The sequence below is a fragment of the Dermacentor silvarum genome, chromosome 3 (assembly GCF_013339745.2).
Source record: "Dermacentor silvarum isolate Dsil-2018 chromosome 3, BIME_Dsil_1.4, whole genome shotgun sequence".
NCBI lineage: Eukaryota > Metazoa > Arthropoda > Arachnida > Ixodida > Ixodidae > Dermacentor > Dermacentor silvarum.
In genome coordinates, this window is record NC_051156.1 from 230,579,624 (window position 1) to 230,595,478 (window position 15,855).

Consider the following 15,855-nt stretch of genomic DNA (forward strand, 5'->3'; position numbering starts at 1 on the left):
GCTGTGGCAGTATTGTAGCAGGGCACCACGGTAGGCCACAGCAAAATACCACCTTTTCTTCTTTCTTTTTTTTCTCGGATTCCTAAATGGGGCAGCACTGGAAGCGCTGCCCATGTTAATTCTGATGCTGTCGTGATGTAGAGCAATGTTCACTTTGATGAGGCATCATGACTTGTCATCATGCTCTAGTGTCAGTCACGGACACGTGAGCTTCATGAGCTGCGCCAGGGCCCTTTGATGACCAAAGGAGTCGGGAAATGTAACATGGGCAGTCATCCAGTTTCGGAATCAAAGCAGAAAAAAGGGTCAATTTTTGACAAGTATTTTTTATGAATAGCACTTTTAAAATCTTGTTAGATTGTGTTTGCCTCCCTGCTGCGGTAGTACTGCCATTGCAAATCGGTAACCAGTAATTAAAAAGCTAATCAATCTTAGTTCTCACTCATCTAGTGAAGAAAGCACCCTCTCACCTGTTTTGTGAAAAAAAAGAAAAACGTAGCTAGTAAGCATGCTCTCGCAGCTTGTGGTTGCAATGGAGGGGACACGCAGTGCACATGGTGTGGAAATGAGCAGGTAGCCTTAACCAGTGTTGCCATTTTACTAGGTCCCTCTAGATCCATGCGATCTTGGTGGGCAGTGGATGTGGTATTTTGAATAATTTTTAGTACATAACAGTGCTGACAGCAAAATATGAACAGCGATTGCTCCACAAGTTTTAAATGGTTCTTAGCAGACACTTTAACCAGAATGCTCTTAGTAGAGTACTTCCATAAATGCAATCGGTAAGCTTTCACCAGGATACCCTCGGACAGTGTTTGCTGATGTCTGCATGTACACCAGTCTTGATAGCAAACTGAATTCAAGTTCCAAGTCGTGCTAGGAGTTTAGAAGGCTGATTTTTATTCTTTCAAAGTGGTGTAATGATGGATACACAATTGCAACAATCGTCACCACCTGTTTGGCAGCATCCCCATGAAAATTCTGGGCTCTCAGCGACTTAGTTTTGAGGTCTTATTTGCAACAAATTGGAATGTGTACACACTTGTCTACATTTACTTCCTAGTCAGAGGAATATGCATGCTGTGTGAAAATTTCGGAGACTTCTCCGTCTCATCGAGAGGACTGGCAACAGCATTTTTTCATGTTATCACTCTCTGAATAGGCAGAACCACTTGCGATCTAACAAAAGAAGATTTCTTGTCTTTTGAGCTCTGGCGATTCTCCATAATGAAATTGTGCAAAGTTGCATGTTACAAGGTTTCCTGGCTGGGTTCAGAAATGCCTTTTTCTGGTTATGTGGCACTTTTGCCACATAATTTTGAGTTCTCTTTATTCTTGTGGTGCGGCATTTCAAGTGATCATTGCTCCATTCAATTCGCATGCCCACCATGTGAAGCAGTTCAAGAGATGCTGCACTTGTATCAAGAGGGCGCCTATCATTTTTCTGCACCTTCCTTCTACCAGCAGTGCAAGTGACTTTAATGCAGGTGCCAAGCAGTCTACGCAATGCTCAATGTACAGGCATACCCTAGTGTGTTGTGTAATTGCCATAGGCTCAACTCTCCATTGGCTATCAAACCAGGGTGGATTAAACAATATGCTGGTGGTGCACTTGTTTCTATTGCCCTGTAAAACTGAGAAGAGAAAACAATTAAAAGCAATGCATGTTCACCAGCAAAGGCACAAGTTCGGTCTACTAGCATTCTAAGGCACATGCTTTCTTTCTTTTTTTTTTTTTCAGTAGCATAAGAACGGTTTTTTATTTACTAAACACATAGCATGTATTTACTGCTACTTCAGTCATCAGCGGAAGCGACCATGTAGTTCGAAGCCTCGAATACCTCGAGTAGTGCCACAGCTTGCACAACGCAAGCACAGGTGCTGCCATCTCTCGTTCACTTCGCTGCTTACTCACACTGTGTGATGAAACTTCAAGGCCCTGCCTTGCGTACATTTTTGTTTTAAAGGAAAAAGCCGCCGTGGTCATAACCTGTGATGATGATGTAAAAGGTGATGCAGCAGTGAAGAGTCCAACAAGTCCAAGAAGGTTTGTAAATCTCAACCAATATTTCAAATGAACGCTTTAAAAAAAGATCATGTCCTAAAACACAAGTGCCAGCACCACACGAGAACAACGCAAATGCTATGAGCACAAATTATGAAAGAAAGATTGCTCCAAGCAACAGGGTAATTACAGCGATGCAACTCCTCCCTCCCGGCCACCATTGCATATAGCCACTCATTAGCACATTTCTCACTGCACGTCGCACCACAAATTTTGGCAGAAAATCTGAAATGGAGGCCCAGCGCAACATCATATTGACATTCACAAAACGGCCCTTCCTAACATGCTACTCACGTGATATTTCTTCAGCCAATCAACAAGCTGACATGATGGCTATCTGCAAACTCCACCACGAATTCACGAAATTGCAGATGCATTCCAGGGCCTTCTGTGCACAACTGTTCACCATATTTTCTAGGTGCAAGCATCGCAATACAGTCGAAACCAGCTATGACAAAATCGCTGGTAAAAGTGACGCTTTTGTAGGAATTTCGTTGGCACGAGAATGAGACAAAGAAGACAGGAAAATAGCTTGCAAGACAAAAATTTATTGCCAAAGTCTGTAAGCTTACTTTGCCAAGCCTTGGCTTGCAGCAACTTGACAGCTTCCTTCACACTACAAGCGTGGTCCATTGCCACGTTGTCGTGCTCACTGAAAAACGAACGTATCTGAGGCTTCTAACATATCTTGCAATTTCATCTTCTTGATGTTTTTATCCTTGGTGGCCCTCAGCGTCGTCAGCTTCGCAAACGTTACTTATTATGGCTTCGTTGGTCATCACCTCGTGCACAACGTCTTCATCCACACAGACGAACTCGTCGGCGCTGAAGCCATATGGAACTTTCTTTTCTACAGCACAAAGTTCGCCCTGTGCGTCGATCACCGATGGCGGCACTGTGCCTTCGGGAAAATCTTTCTTCGGTGCCGCTCGATCAGTGTATTATGCCTGCTGAGTGGAAATGAAGCCGGCGTGCTTAAAACAATTTGCGATCACGGAGGGACACGTCGGAACCTATGCAGTAGGCACCATCTCCATTGCCGTGAACAAGTCCAGTGGAGGTTCAGCAGCAGACACTGAAACAGCCTCTCTCTGTAGGCGCACTTGAAGGTTCTTTGCATTTGCACCATTTCTGAGCGCGCCAAGAATGGAGCTCTTGTTTTTCAAAATTGTAGACGGTGAGCTGCAAGCAGTTCCAAATTTGTCGGTGATCTCCATCGTCTTCCTGCCCTCTTCAACCTGGGCTATAATTGCAGCCTTATCATGTAACGTTCCACTTTTGGATCTTGGCAGGCTGGCAAAGCAGACGGTCTGATTGCCACAGCTGACGTGCCCTAGCAGCAACCGCACACACACACTGGGCACACACGATCATGTGTCAAGTACACAGAGCACAAAGTGTCATCTACACGTGTGGATGTGGCTAATCGGCGATTATGGATCAACATGCCACACAGGTGTTCCGCTCCACGTTAGCTCATGCTGTGATGGCACACAGGATATAAAGGTGCCAACTGCGAGGCTGCCTCCTCTTTTTTTATATTATAATTTGTATTACATTTCTGGTCACAAAACTGTGCTGTACTCATCCAGTAGTAGAGGATCATCATTACCATTGCTGTCACCTGTTGCTAAGCGCAACTGTTGCACTGCTTGCAAGCACGCTGTGGCGGTAGTGTATGCAATTTAAGGGCCCAATGCATATGAGCACATTTCGGACTCTGTCAGCATTACGCGAATAGATAATATGCGGACTGCTGTTTCAGAAAATTTCGTTAATGCAGGATCATCAGCAGCAGCAGCCTATATTTATGTCCACTGCAGGACAAAGGCCTCTCCCTGTGATCTCCAATTACCCCTGTCTTGCACTGATTCCAACTTGAGCCTGCAAATTTCATAACTTCATCACCCCACCTAGTTTTCTGCCGTCCTTGACTGCGCTTCCCTTCTCTTGGCACCCATCCTGTACCTCTAATGGTCCACCTGTTGTCTATCCTTCGCATTACATGGCCTGCCCAGCTCAATTTCTTTCTCTTAATGTCAAGTAGAATATCGGCTATCCCCTTTGCCCTCTGATCCACACCGCTCTCTTCCCGTCTCTTAACGTTAGGCCTAACATTTTTCGTTGCATCGCTCTTTCTGCGGTCCTTAACTTGTTCTCGAGCTTCTTTGTTAACCTCCAAGTTTCTGCCTCATATATTATCACCGGTAGAATACAGTGATTGTAAACTTTTCTTTTCAATGACAGTGGTAATGCAGGATTCACAATGCACACAGACGGTCGTGCCGTGTAGTGGCCAGCGAGAGAAATATTTCGAAGAGTATCCGCACAGTCAATGGCACAGTGTTACCGTGTCACTCTCTATGTGCGGGCGCATTTGTTTTGCTAACAGCTTCTACCTACACCATGGAAGAAAAAGAAAGTGTTGTGTGCCTCAGTGCACCAACCGAGCTGCGAAAGTTGAGATAAACCTTCATTTGTTTCCGCTGGACGCATATCTTAAAAAGAAGTCGGCGGTGAAGCTCCGGGTCGTCAAGCCTGTGACTCCGCGAATGAAAGTTTGTAGCACACACTTCGTCGCCGAAGACTTCTTCTGGAGCAACATAGGTTAGCAGAATGCTAATCATTGAAATTGTTCATGAAAACATAAACTTTACACTTTTATGATGTGGTAGTTGTAGCTTACGTGAATGGCACGTTCAATGCGGCACGAAAAGACAAGCTAACAAGTTCGCGCCTATGTCTTACGACGTCCGAACGCTACCGCTACAGCTGAATATTTGTAGATAAGGTTGGCCAAACGTCCCGCTACAGTTGATTATTTGTAAAGCTGTTAGGCAGCTGGTGTCTGGTTTTCGAGCGTAACTAGGTGCGCAGCTTCACGCTGATCGCTAGCTCTGTGGCATATTTGCTTGCACTGACCCTTTATTGAAACCGAATTTGAAAACAAGATCGGTGTACTATTTCTGGCTTAAACCAAAATTGCGATACTCTAGCCATAGCGTTCCTTCTAGATATGCTTCGCGTCGCATACATCCTTCACTAAGATTAAGGGCGTCATTCACCATAAAATAACAAGCATGCACGCACTTCTGGTTATGCAGCGGCATTCCGCAGCCGGTAAGAGAATAAACTCTGAAAAATAAGAATACACTTGGCGTACTACCACACGGACGCACAGTCGCCTATTCTGATACTCTCTCAGTCCGCTATCATGGATCGCCTCGTGCGCCACCTATAGTCCGCGTGCATTGCGAATAGCGGTCAAAAAAAAAGTTTCTTTGTCGCAAGATATGAAATGCATTGACTCCTATGGGCAGTCGTTCGCCGGGGAACCGAAAATATTTTGTTGCCTCAAGAGTTCATTGTCGCGGGTTTCAACTGTATAGCTGTCATGGAGCAGAAAGAATTTTATTTCAAAAGCAATGTATAACTCCACATCATGTTGATGAAAGTGCTGAAACACGTATTGCAAAACTTCTGCTTCCCGGCGCCAATTTCAAATAACGTGACCTCTCAGCAGCCAATCGGAAAGCCAGCACGGCATATAATGGCGGCCATGCAGAATAGAACCCTTGGAAGATTTTGTATCCTCATCAAGGAGTACGAAAACAAACGTCTCTGCACGATGCTCCGTCGTTTTACACAGACAGTCAATGAAAGCATTGTCTACACGAGAAACAAATGCTTCACAACAACGTCTGTTCAAGACAGTAGTCCTAGCTATCTGACCGCAGCAGTCTCTGCCAATGGCACTTGCTTGCCAGAACTCACCATAGTGCACTTATTTTATCAACATCATTAACGTAGGCTTAAATAAGTTAGTTTTCTTGAAGTCATTGATGCAAATAGCAAACATACTACAGTCGAGCCCATTTATAGCGACCATCACGGTCACGCAGAATGCGTTCGTTATAGCCGGTCATTCGTATTAAGTGAGCAACCAAGAATATGGTTACAAAATGACAAGAACCTTTATTGTTTTCTAAAGAAGTTGGTAAGCTTGCTTTGCTTCGTCAATGCTGAACCAGGTTTTGAGAGTGTTCAAAGCAGCAAAGTGCGCGTCACCGAGAGCTTGGCTGCAGACCAGGTGTTTCGGTGAGGTAATGTACTCGACTCGGTCGGTGTGTCCTTTAAGAAGAAACCGGCCAACCTAGACTCAGTAAGGGTAAAAGTGGACCAATTCAGGCTGGTCCACTTAGAATGGAAAGATGAAGATAACATAGAGATAACGAATGAAACCGTAACTAGGTTGATCTCAGAAGCAGCAATGGAAGTGGTAGGTAAGGCACCAAGGCAACCAGTAGGTAAGCTCTCCCAAGTAACAAAGGACTTAATAAAGAAACGACAAAGCATGAAAGTGTCAAACTCGAAAGACCAAATAGAATTCACTGAACTGTCGAAACTGATCAACAAGAAGAAAGTAAGGCAACCAGTAGGTATAGCTCTCCCATGGAACAAAGGACCTAATAAAGAAACGGCAAAACATGAAAGTGTCAAACTCGAGAGGTCAGATAGAATTCGCTGAACTGTCGAAACTGATCAAGAAGTAAGGGATATCCGAAATTGTAACGTGGAAAAGACTGAGGAAGCAGTAAAATATGGATGCAGCATGAAATCAGTGAGAAGAAAACTAGGCATAGGACAAGGCAAAATGTATGCACTGGAAGATAAGCAGGGTAATATCATCAGTAATTTAGATGACATAGTAAAAGCAGCGGAAGAATTCTATACTGAGCTGTATCCCCAGAGCAGCCAAGCTACTTTCATTCGAAATAGCGATGAATCGGATACAGAGGCTCCTTCTATAACTAGCGATGAAGTTAGGATGGCCTTGAAAGAGATGACAAGGGGAAGAGCTGCTGGAGAAGATGGAATAACAGTCAATTTAATCAAAGATGGAAGAGATATCATGCTTGAAAAGCTTGCGGCCCTTTATACGCAATGCCTCAACACTTCAAGTGTACCAGAGAGCTGGGAAGAACGCCAAAATTATACTAATCCATAAGAAGGGAGACGTTAAAGAATTGAAGAATTATAGACCCATTAGCTTGCTTTCACTATTGTATAAAATATTCACCAATGTAATTTCAAATAGAATCAGGACAACACTTGACTTCAGCCAACCAAGAGAACAGGCTGGCTTCAGGAAGGGATATTCTACGATGGACCATATCCATGCCATCAATCAGGTAATCGAGAAATCTGCGGAATACAATCAACCTCTCTATATGGCTTTCATAGATTATGAAAAGGCATTCGATTCAGTAGAGATACCAGCAGTCACAGAGGCATTGCGTAATCAAGGAGTAGAGGAGGCATACGTGAATATCTTAGCAAATATCTACAAGGATTCCACAGCTACCTTGGTTCTCCACAAGAAAAGTAGAAAGATACCTATCAAGAAAGAGGTCAGGCAAGGAGACACAATCTCTCCAATGCTATTAACTGCATGCTCAGAAGAAGTATTCAGGCTCTTAGACTGGGAAGGGTTAGGAGTGACGATCAACGGCGAATATCTTGGCAACCTACGGTTTGCAGATGACATTGTCCTCATCAGCATCAGTGGGGATGAATTAGAACAAATGATTGAGGACCTTAACTGAGGAAGTGTAAGAGCGGGGTGGAAGATATCCAGAAGACAAAGATAATGCTCAATAGCCTGGCAAGGGAACAAGAATTCAGGATCGCCAGCCAGCCTCTAGAGTCTGTAGAGGAGTATGTTTATCTAGGTCAATTACTCACAGGGGACCCTGATCATGAAAAGGAAATTTGCAGAATAAAATTGGGTTGGAGTGCATACGGCAGGCATTGCCGAATCCTGACTGGGAGCTTACCACTGTCGTTGAAAAGAAAAGTGTACAATCATTGCATTCTACCAGTGCTAACATATGGGGCAGAAACTTGGAAAGTTAAGGACCGCACAACGAGTGATAGAACAAAAAATGGTGGGCCTAACGTTAAGACACAGGAAAAGAGTAAACAGGGATAGCCGATATTCTAATTGACATTAAAGGGCCCCTGAAACGGTTCGGATAAATTTTGTAGGTGCGTAATGTACAGTTACAGTGAAACATTAGCGTCACAATTTAAGTGAAGCGTCTCATATTAAGAGAGCTACGGACGATTACAAGTTAACCCTCCTCCCTAGCCATGCATTTTCTTATCAACTCGTTCGCAGAGTGATCGGGGCTAAGCTCCGCCTTTGCTGGCTCTACGTCATGTTGCGACGTTTTGTCGTCTACTTCCGGTTGTCTTGGAGCCAGCGCGCGAAGGCTCTCCAGCCGTCGATCCCCAGCGAGAGCAGTCAAGCAGCATGCATTGCGAGCGTTCTGTCGCAGCGCCGAGCGTGTCCGGTATTCTGGTAATCACAGGCGAGCTGGGTGTTTTGACAGATAGGTAGAGGCGTAAACTAAAGCCCCTCCATACCGCTGTGATGAAGGAGCTTCGTAGATGTACGTGAGCAGCCTGATCGGCATGCACAGTCCGGTGGTGCAGAGCTTAACCAGCCAAATACAGAGCTAATATTCCTGTAACCAAGTGTAAAACATTTTAAACGTATAAAAAGACAACGTGTTCAAGATTACGCTCCTGCCGAAAATTTGAGCTAGCAGCGAAGTAGAAAAGCTTTGTTACTGCTATAGTAGCTGTGTGTTTGAAATCAGTTGAGCTTTGTGCCGCCAGGTGGCTGCACCGTGCAAGCAGTTCACGTTTGCGCCTCTGTTATCACGTAAAACGTGGTAAAACGGCCAGTACACTTGCGCTTGCGTTTACCTGAATACCGGACACGCTAAACTCTATTCTGGCAATCCTTCGACGTGAAGTGACGGCCGCAAACGCGTTGATGCTGGCGCCGTTTGGATACCAACAGTCCAATGCGCTGCAGCCACTCCGGTCGTCTGCTGCCTTCCAGCGGGGCACGATGTCGCAGCTTGGCATGTCACCGATCGCTATGTTTGCAGCCCACAACGCAACAAGGGCGAACCATGGTGCTCGTGAAAAGAATGAACAAGACCAACACTGACCGCGCAGCTCTCGTCAACACGGAGCACGTTTTAACACAAGCAGACGACACTTGCTGTGGGCCGGAAGTGCTTTTAGTGTAGTGATACATGTCCTTCTGCATTCTCTTTCTGTTACTTTCTCTTAATGGAAACAAATTAACTAACATCTAAACTATTACGAACAACCTTATAATAAATTAGACGCTTTACGTGGAGCGCTTAGATATGTCAATTAATGATCAGAAGGACTTACTCTAATGACTCAGTACGTTTGTACAAAGTCGTCAAAATCGTTTCAGGGTCCCTTTAAGAGAAAGAAATGGAGCTGGGCAGGCCATGTAATGTGTACGATGGATAACCGGTATGGTATGGTATGAAGAACTTTATTTGGGTCCTGAGGAATCAGTCTGGGACTGATGCGGGCCGCTCCCACGTCGGGACAGAGAGGTCGAGCCCCTCTGCCGCCACACGGGCCCTCTGGACAGCCCCGAGTTGGTCCGCCAGCACTTCACTGTGCAGCATCCGCTGGGCCATTAGAATTACAGAATGGATACCAAGAGAAGGAAAGAGCAGTCGAGGATGGCAGAAAGCTAGGTGGGTTGATGAATTTAGAAAATTTGCAGGCGCAAGTTGGAATTGGAGATCGCAGGGAGAGGCCTTCATCCTGCAGTGGACATAAATACAGGCTGATGACATCCACACTGCAATTAACGCAGCTGTGACCATGTGGCCGTCTGCGTTTGTGAAAGTGTGTTAGGCTATCTACACTGCTAATGTGGCATGCATTAAGTGCATGTGCTTGCTCCACATACATTCAAGGCTAATCTTAATCTAGAGAGTGCCGTAAGAAATTGTAATGATATGCTATTAACGATCTTAAACACCTTTGTCGGGTAATGCACGCCATGCGAACTGTCACGAAATGTTATGTGCATGTCCACCTGTTACCGCGGTGGCCCATTTTCTTGCGGCAATTTTCACAGGCGGGAACCTATAGAAACTCAAGCCTCCTTCTCTTTTGCAATCGCAACTGCAGCTCATCTGCATGGTGCATTTCCTAATTTGCAAAACTGAACTGCACATGCACCAGCAAAAACCCAGCAGCAACTGAAGTAGGCGTGCCAGCTCAGCGGCGGAGTGCTTACCATGCGAATCCCACTCCCGACAACAGCACCACCGCATCGTCATGACGTAGTGCTGTGATGAAGGTCTATGGGCACTAGTAGTTTTACAAATTTTTTATTTGCCTGCAGCTTAGGGCAAAGTCTATTTCAAAAAATGCGCATACAATCGTCAACCAATTTTGAGAGACTGATTTTGTGATCACACTGGATTATTTGGACGGATACCCTCAGCAGCGCCTCCCACTCCACTGAACCCCAAATAATGCCCAAAAATATCACTACATCAAGCAAAACTGTAAAAAAGTGTCCACATTTATTTCTGGCCATGTAGAGTACATTAGCACACAAAAACTAAAATCTTATATGAGTAACAACTTAAAGTTGTTATTAACTTAAAGAGTAACAACTTAAAGTTGTTGCAATTGGTTAGTTGGAACTATCCACACATGAAACTTGACTCCACCCTATCTAAAATGGTAACATGGGCATGCGGTAAGTTTTCTGTGCTTAAATCATCATATTGAGGCATTACAGGTTTAACAACAACCATATTTTGGGCACTGTTATGTGAACATTTCATAAATTTCACCAATATTTCCATCTGTGAGGCAGATGATTCTATCTGTGAATATAAACCAGTGTGCCTGTTTACAGCATTCCTACAGAACATAAGCTGTGAATTATTTTAACAAATGATTTAACAAATGATCCGCATCTTGAGTACTAAAGCAATTTTTAGTAGTATTTTTCCGACCTTTAAAGTCGGCAGGTCTGGTTATTTTTGCTTCCGGCACAAATAGGATGTTGTTTCCTGCTGTTCTTGGGCAACTCAGAACGCAGCCATACCCGGGCCCCATCACAGTGCTGCTTCCCAAACTTAAAGGGACACTAAAGGCAAATAAATGTGGAATGTTAAAATACGATCACACAAACCTTGAAACAGTTGTTTTGTGCCAAGAAAGTACTTATTTTATGAGAAAATTGCGTCTGAGGCGTCTGCGTACCTCTAGCACCGTTCAAATCGCCCGCCCTCCCGAGCGAGGAGTGGTGATGTCATGCGTCTTATAGTCACGTTATGCCGCCGGTGAGTAAAACTATCTAGTCAAACGCCACCCGCAGACGGCGCTACAGCTTTTTTTGCGGAAATCGCAGACTCGTGGCCAGAAACGGAGCAGACGGCAGTGCGAAAGCGGAAGGAAAAGCGTGCGCCGAATTGTAAACATGATGATCGTCGACACTCATTGCAATGCACCTTGTTGACGACACTGACAACGGCACATTGGCTTGCGATGCTGGGCTCAATTTCAGCTATTGAAGCTCCTATGAGCGTGACATGCTGCTGAGGGCTCGCGCTGTCGGCATCGTTGCGTACTACTATGACGGCGGCCTCGACACCGGCTTTTCCGAGCGCAAAAGCAGCGAGGACTCGTGTACTGCGACGTCGGGCGACGAAGCTGGTCACCGTCTGGATGTTCCGTCGCGCGGACCGTTCGCGCATCCAGCGACATCACATGGACGTGCATTCTGTGCTTCTTGCAATTTCAAGTGTGAGTTTAGCGAGCCAGTAACACCCGCGCAGCAGTACACGATAATGGAACTACTGAAACTCAGAAGCGCGCGGCACAGAGTCGAGTGAAAACGAAACCACATTGGCTTGCGATGCTGGGCTCAATTTCGGCTATTGAAGCTCCTATGAGCGTGACATGCTGCTGAGGGCTCGCGCTGCCGGCGTCGTTGCGTACTACTACGACGGCGGCCTCGACACCGGCTTTTCCGAGCGCAAAAGCAGCGAGGAGTCATGTACCACCCATGTCGTTATCAAGAGTAACGCCAAAAAGTAATTTTCTTTTAAGAATCTAATAGAAGTAGGAAAGTAGCATTTTCTTTCATCTTACAATCCAACAAAATGATCTTTTTAATCCAAGTGGTTGAGTACTAGTGACCTAATTTTTTTGAGGAGTGCCTTCGTCATCGGGTAAGTACCTGAATGTCCCTGGGGAGTCTCTTATCGTGTCCTGCATTTACCTCAATTTCTCGATTACTAAAGCTCTATTCCCGATTATATTGACGCCTTAGACGTTCTAGAGCATTGCTCTATCACTTTAGCTTGATTTTTATTTGCCTTTAGTGTCCCTTTAAGCAGACCATTAGGTTGACAGGCATAAAGCGCCTGCACCACATCTGCACTTCGGCATCGTCTGCACCGCTCAACTACACTTCTCATGCGTCGCCATGGACTGGTTCACAGTGGTGCAGGCGAATCAGCCTGGAACCTAAAAATGCATGCTTTCTGCTTGTAACACTTTTTCGTTGGGGAACACTTACTGGGTCCTAACACATTTCAGGTGTTGTTTTAGTGTAATGTACCTAAATAGTAGCAACACGGCCTGTAGGTCTTTGAAAGTGCGTGTTTCCCTAAAAAACTGGCAACACTGGATATAACCTTCTCTATGCTTTCCACATCATAGCATTGCCACAATATCTATCAGTTTTGGTCAGACTGGGCAGCAATCACACATATGCATAATTATGCCATTCTGTGCTAGCCGTCGTAAGCAATAAATAAAGGTATCATTTAACCCTGACGGATACACATTTTTATAACAATGCCACGCAAAGTGTAACAAAAAGTGACCTTTTTGTGAAAATACTGTCCAGACTATGATGAAAATTGCTAAACCTACTCCAATTTCACAAAGACTGTTAAAGGTGCTGTTCAGACATTTTAGCAGTCGTCAATCTTTTGTCTTTATGCAGTTGTAAAAGTCAGTTAGTGATGGACTGATATATAGCCATTTTTGCTTGCACATCTACAGCCTTGTGATTGCTTCTTATAGATTCTCCATTCCACTCTGATTGTAGCACCTAGAAGGACACACTAAATTCTCAATAGATTTGTGTGCATATAAACTGCTGATGGTATTGGCAGAGCTAAAAAAGTCATAGATACGCAGTGACATTTCATGGCAAAATAGAATGTATTACCAACAGTGGCAACATTTAATTTGACCTCATAATATGGCCAGCAAATGGGCTCCCAAGATGGCTCCTCCTCTGTTGGCGACCCGCTTGCATCACTGGTGTTGGTTGCACGCCTTCCTCCCCCTTTTGGTTTGCTGACCTGAGCGCTTTACATTCTTGTATATTATCTTTTGGCAACAGTCTTTCTTTGTAGCAGGCCTTTCAAGACTGAATGTCAACAGTACATGATTGCAGTACATTGTAATGAAAGCACCTTGTGCAGCATTAATTAAAAAAAAGAGGTGTCATTCAGCAGTAATCATTAGTGTAGATGTGGGCATCATTGGTAGGTTGCCACGGTTATGGCCTCCATAAGCGTAAAGCCTGGGGGTTGATCTAGGATTGTGTGCATTTAGGCAGTAGTTTCATGTTTCATGGTCTTACCGGTGGCACAGCTCTTGGGGTCTTGTCCCTGTTCTTTTGAATTTGTGTTTTCACTTGTGCTTGGTTTGGGTCCAGGGCTCCCGATGCTAAAGTGAGGTACAGCAGCAGCAGAAGTCGCAGCAGCTCCCGGCATGGCCATCGTCGCCGAAGGCGGTGACCCGCCATTTTTCTGCCTTTGTTGCCCGTTTCTTTTTTTGTTTCTTTTTTTTTCCCTTTTAAATCTCTCTCCTCGCACTTCTTACAGAGGAACTGGAAGACTCCTGCCAAGATCTCATTGTTGCATATATTCATGGCCTCTGGAAGGACGAGGAGAGAGATTTTACATTTTATGTTGACAGCAAAGCATAGTAGCACCATACATAGGCTTATGGTGGACTTTCCATCCAAAAAAGCTGCAAATAAAGTCATGGTTTCATGTGTGTTCTGTTTGGCTTCTGTTTGGCTTATGTTGGCAATTCATTATGTGGTTTCATTTCATACTGCGAGCGATGTAATATTTGCCCTCAGCAAAGCAGTGTTACATGTACTGCTTTAGAACTGGTTGTCCAAACAGTTTCTGTATGCACATAACATGCAAGTCTTAAATGTTTTTGGCACTTTAACATGTGCACTAATATGCTGCACTATCAGTTTTCATTATTGTGGACGCAATGCCTGAAAACTTTGTTTTGCATTACTAGTCCTTGGTTGTACACTAGCAGTGTATTTCTTTGCTGCTTTTTGCCCTGCTAGTTACAAAACGATTGCAGTAAGCAGTGATGTTGAAGGTAACGCTCCGTGTCTTCCCCCTGACCGTGGGTAACCCTTGGCGTACCCTTTTTTGTTTGCAAGCAAGTCCCACGGAATGCAGAGGATGGACACAGGTGCTGCCCTTTTGTTTTGTGCCATTCCTAAAGTGTGCCTGGCACCATGAGCCAGTATTTCAGGTGCATGCTCTCGCTACAAAGCTGAAATGTGCATGTGTACGTTAATCATAGGTTGGAATACATGCCAGCTTTTGTTGCATGTGTATGGTTGCCGGTGGTGCCACACATTGAGTGAAGCTGCACCCACAAGAAAGCATTTGTGCACAGCGAGAACCTGTGCACTGTACTGCAAAGGAAGGAAAGCTGCTTTGAGGAACAACATGGCTGACGAGAGCTTTATTTCAGGAAAGACTGCGTGAAGCGCTGGTGATCATTTAAGTAGAGGTGAAGAGGTTCATACGAAGTGGCCAGCCTGCCCGCAAGTTAAAAATGACAGAACGCAGAGTTAAGGAGACATGCATGATCTCAGTCTCATGGTAGAGTCGGTTGGACCACGATGTATTAACAGGTAGTTCATCCGTGTGCCCTGCTCGGAAAATTTGGAGGGACCAATAATGAACCGAGATTGAAGCTTTTCAGAAACTGGGCATTTGAACAGGTGTCCAAAGCAGCACATTGTCACTAGGGCAGTAAAAATGACTCCTGTGATCTCCTTGGCTCTCCTCGTTGTTTGTGCAAGCATGCTGGTGACATGGGCTAATCTGTTGTGCTGACAACTCACAGTGGCAACTTCCAATGACAGATTCATTTCCAGTTTTCACAGCTGTACTTGTACTACACAAAACATAGGGTGTGTACATTGCTAGGTAAGCACAAACAAAAGCACAGATACTGCAGGCACACACCCTTAAGGCCACACTGATTACTATTCAATGTTTCCATTTAATACATGTGAGGATGTTCAAGTTCTTTCATCGGTAATGATATTGGAGGTTTACCAAAGCATATGTATCTAGCCCACGGAGTAAGACAAACAGGAGCGCCGACTCCGCCGCCGCGCAACGCATTCGCTCGGGACAAACCGTGCAACGCAAATTATACATCGCGTAGCGCCATCTGTCGAGGCGCGTGGAAAACACTCAACAGCTTCCATGTGCGCATGCGCCGAGTGGCGGAGACCGACGGCGGCGCAGAACGGGCAGCGCGGCACCTGCAGAGCGTGTCGTCTGCTACAAACGTGGACCCTCGGCCGCCTCAATTTGACAGCAATCAAACACAAAAAATATATGCGCACAAATAATAAAAGCGCAAATAAACACGCGCTAGCGCTTTTATGCACGCATACGAAACATTTTTAGATGTCTTTAGAGGAAACTGACTATAAATTATGCTGTACAAAAAGACACAACAGAAGTACTTGTTTTTCACTCCTCTACGTCTGCGCGGAAGCGAAGGTGCGAAATTTTCGTCTTCCTCGCTTTGTTTACCATGTCTGCAGTATGTTTATTCAT

General features: G+C 44.9%; 1 protein-coding gene across 6 annotated transcripts in view; it reads left to right on the forward strand.

Moving 5' to 3' along the window:
• The window catches only part of LOC119446851 (serine/arginine repetitive matrix protein 2), a 186,606-nt gene extending 172,584 nt beyond the window's left edge, over positions 1-14,022 (forward strand). For all 6 annotated transcript variants that reach the window (XM_049664953.1, XM_049664951.1, XM_049664952.1 and 3 more), the window contains one exon: positions 13,674-14,022. In XM_049664953.1, the coding sequence (XP_049520910.1) occupies positions 13,674-13,755 (82 nt within the window). In that variant the 3' untranslated portion in view covers positions 13,756-14,022. The remainder of the gene's footprint in view (positions 1-13,673) is intronic.
• Positions 14,023-15,855: the final 1,833 nt, after the last annotated feature.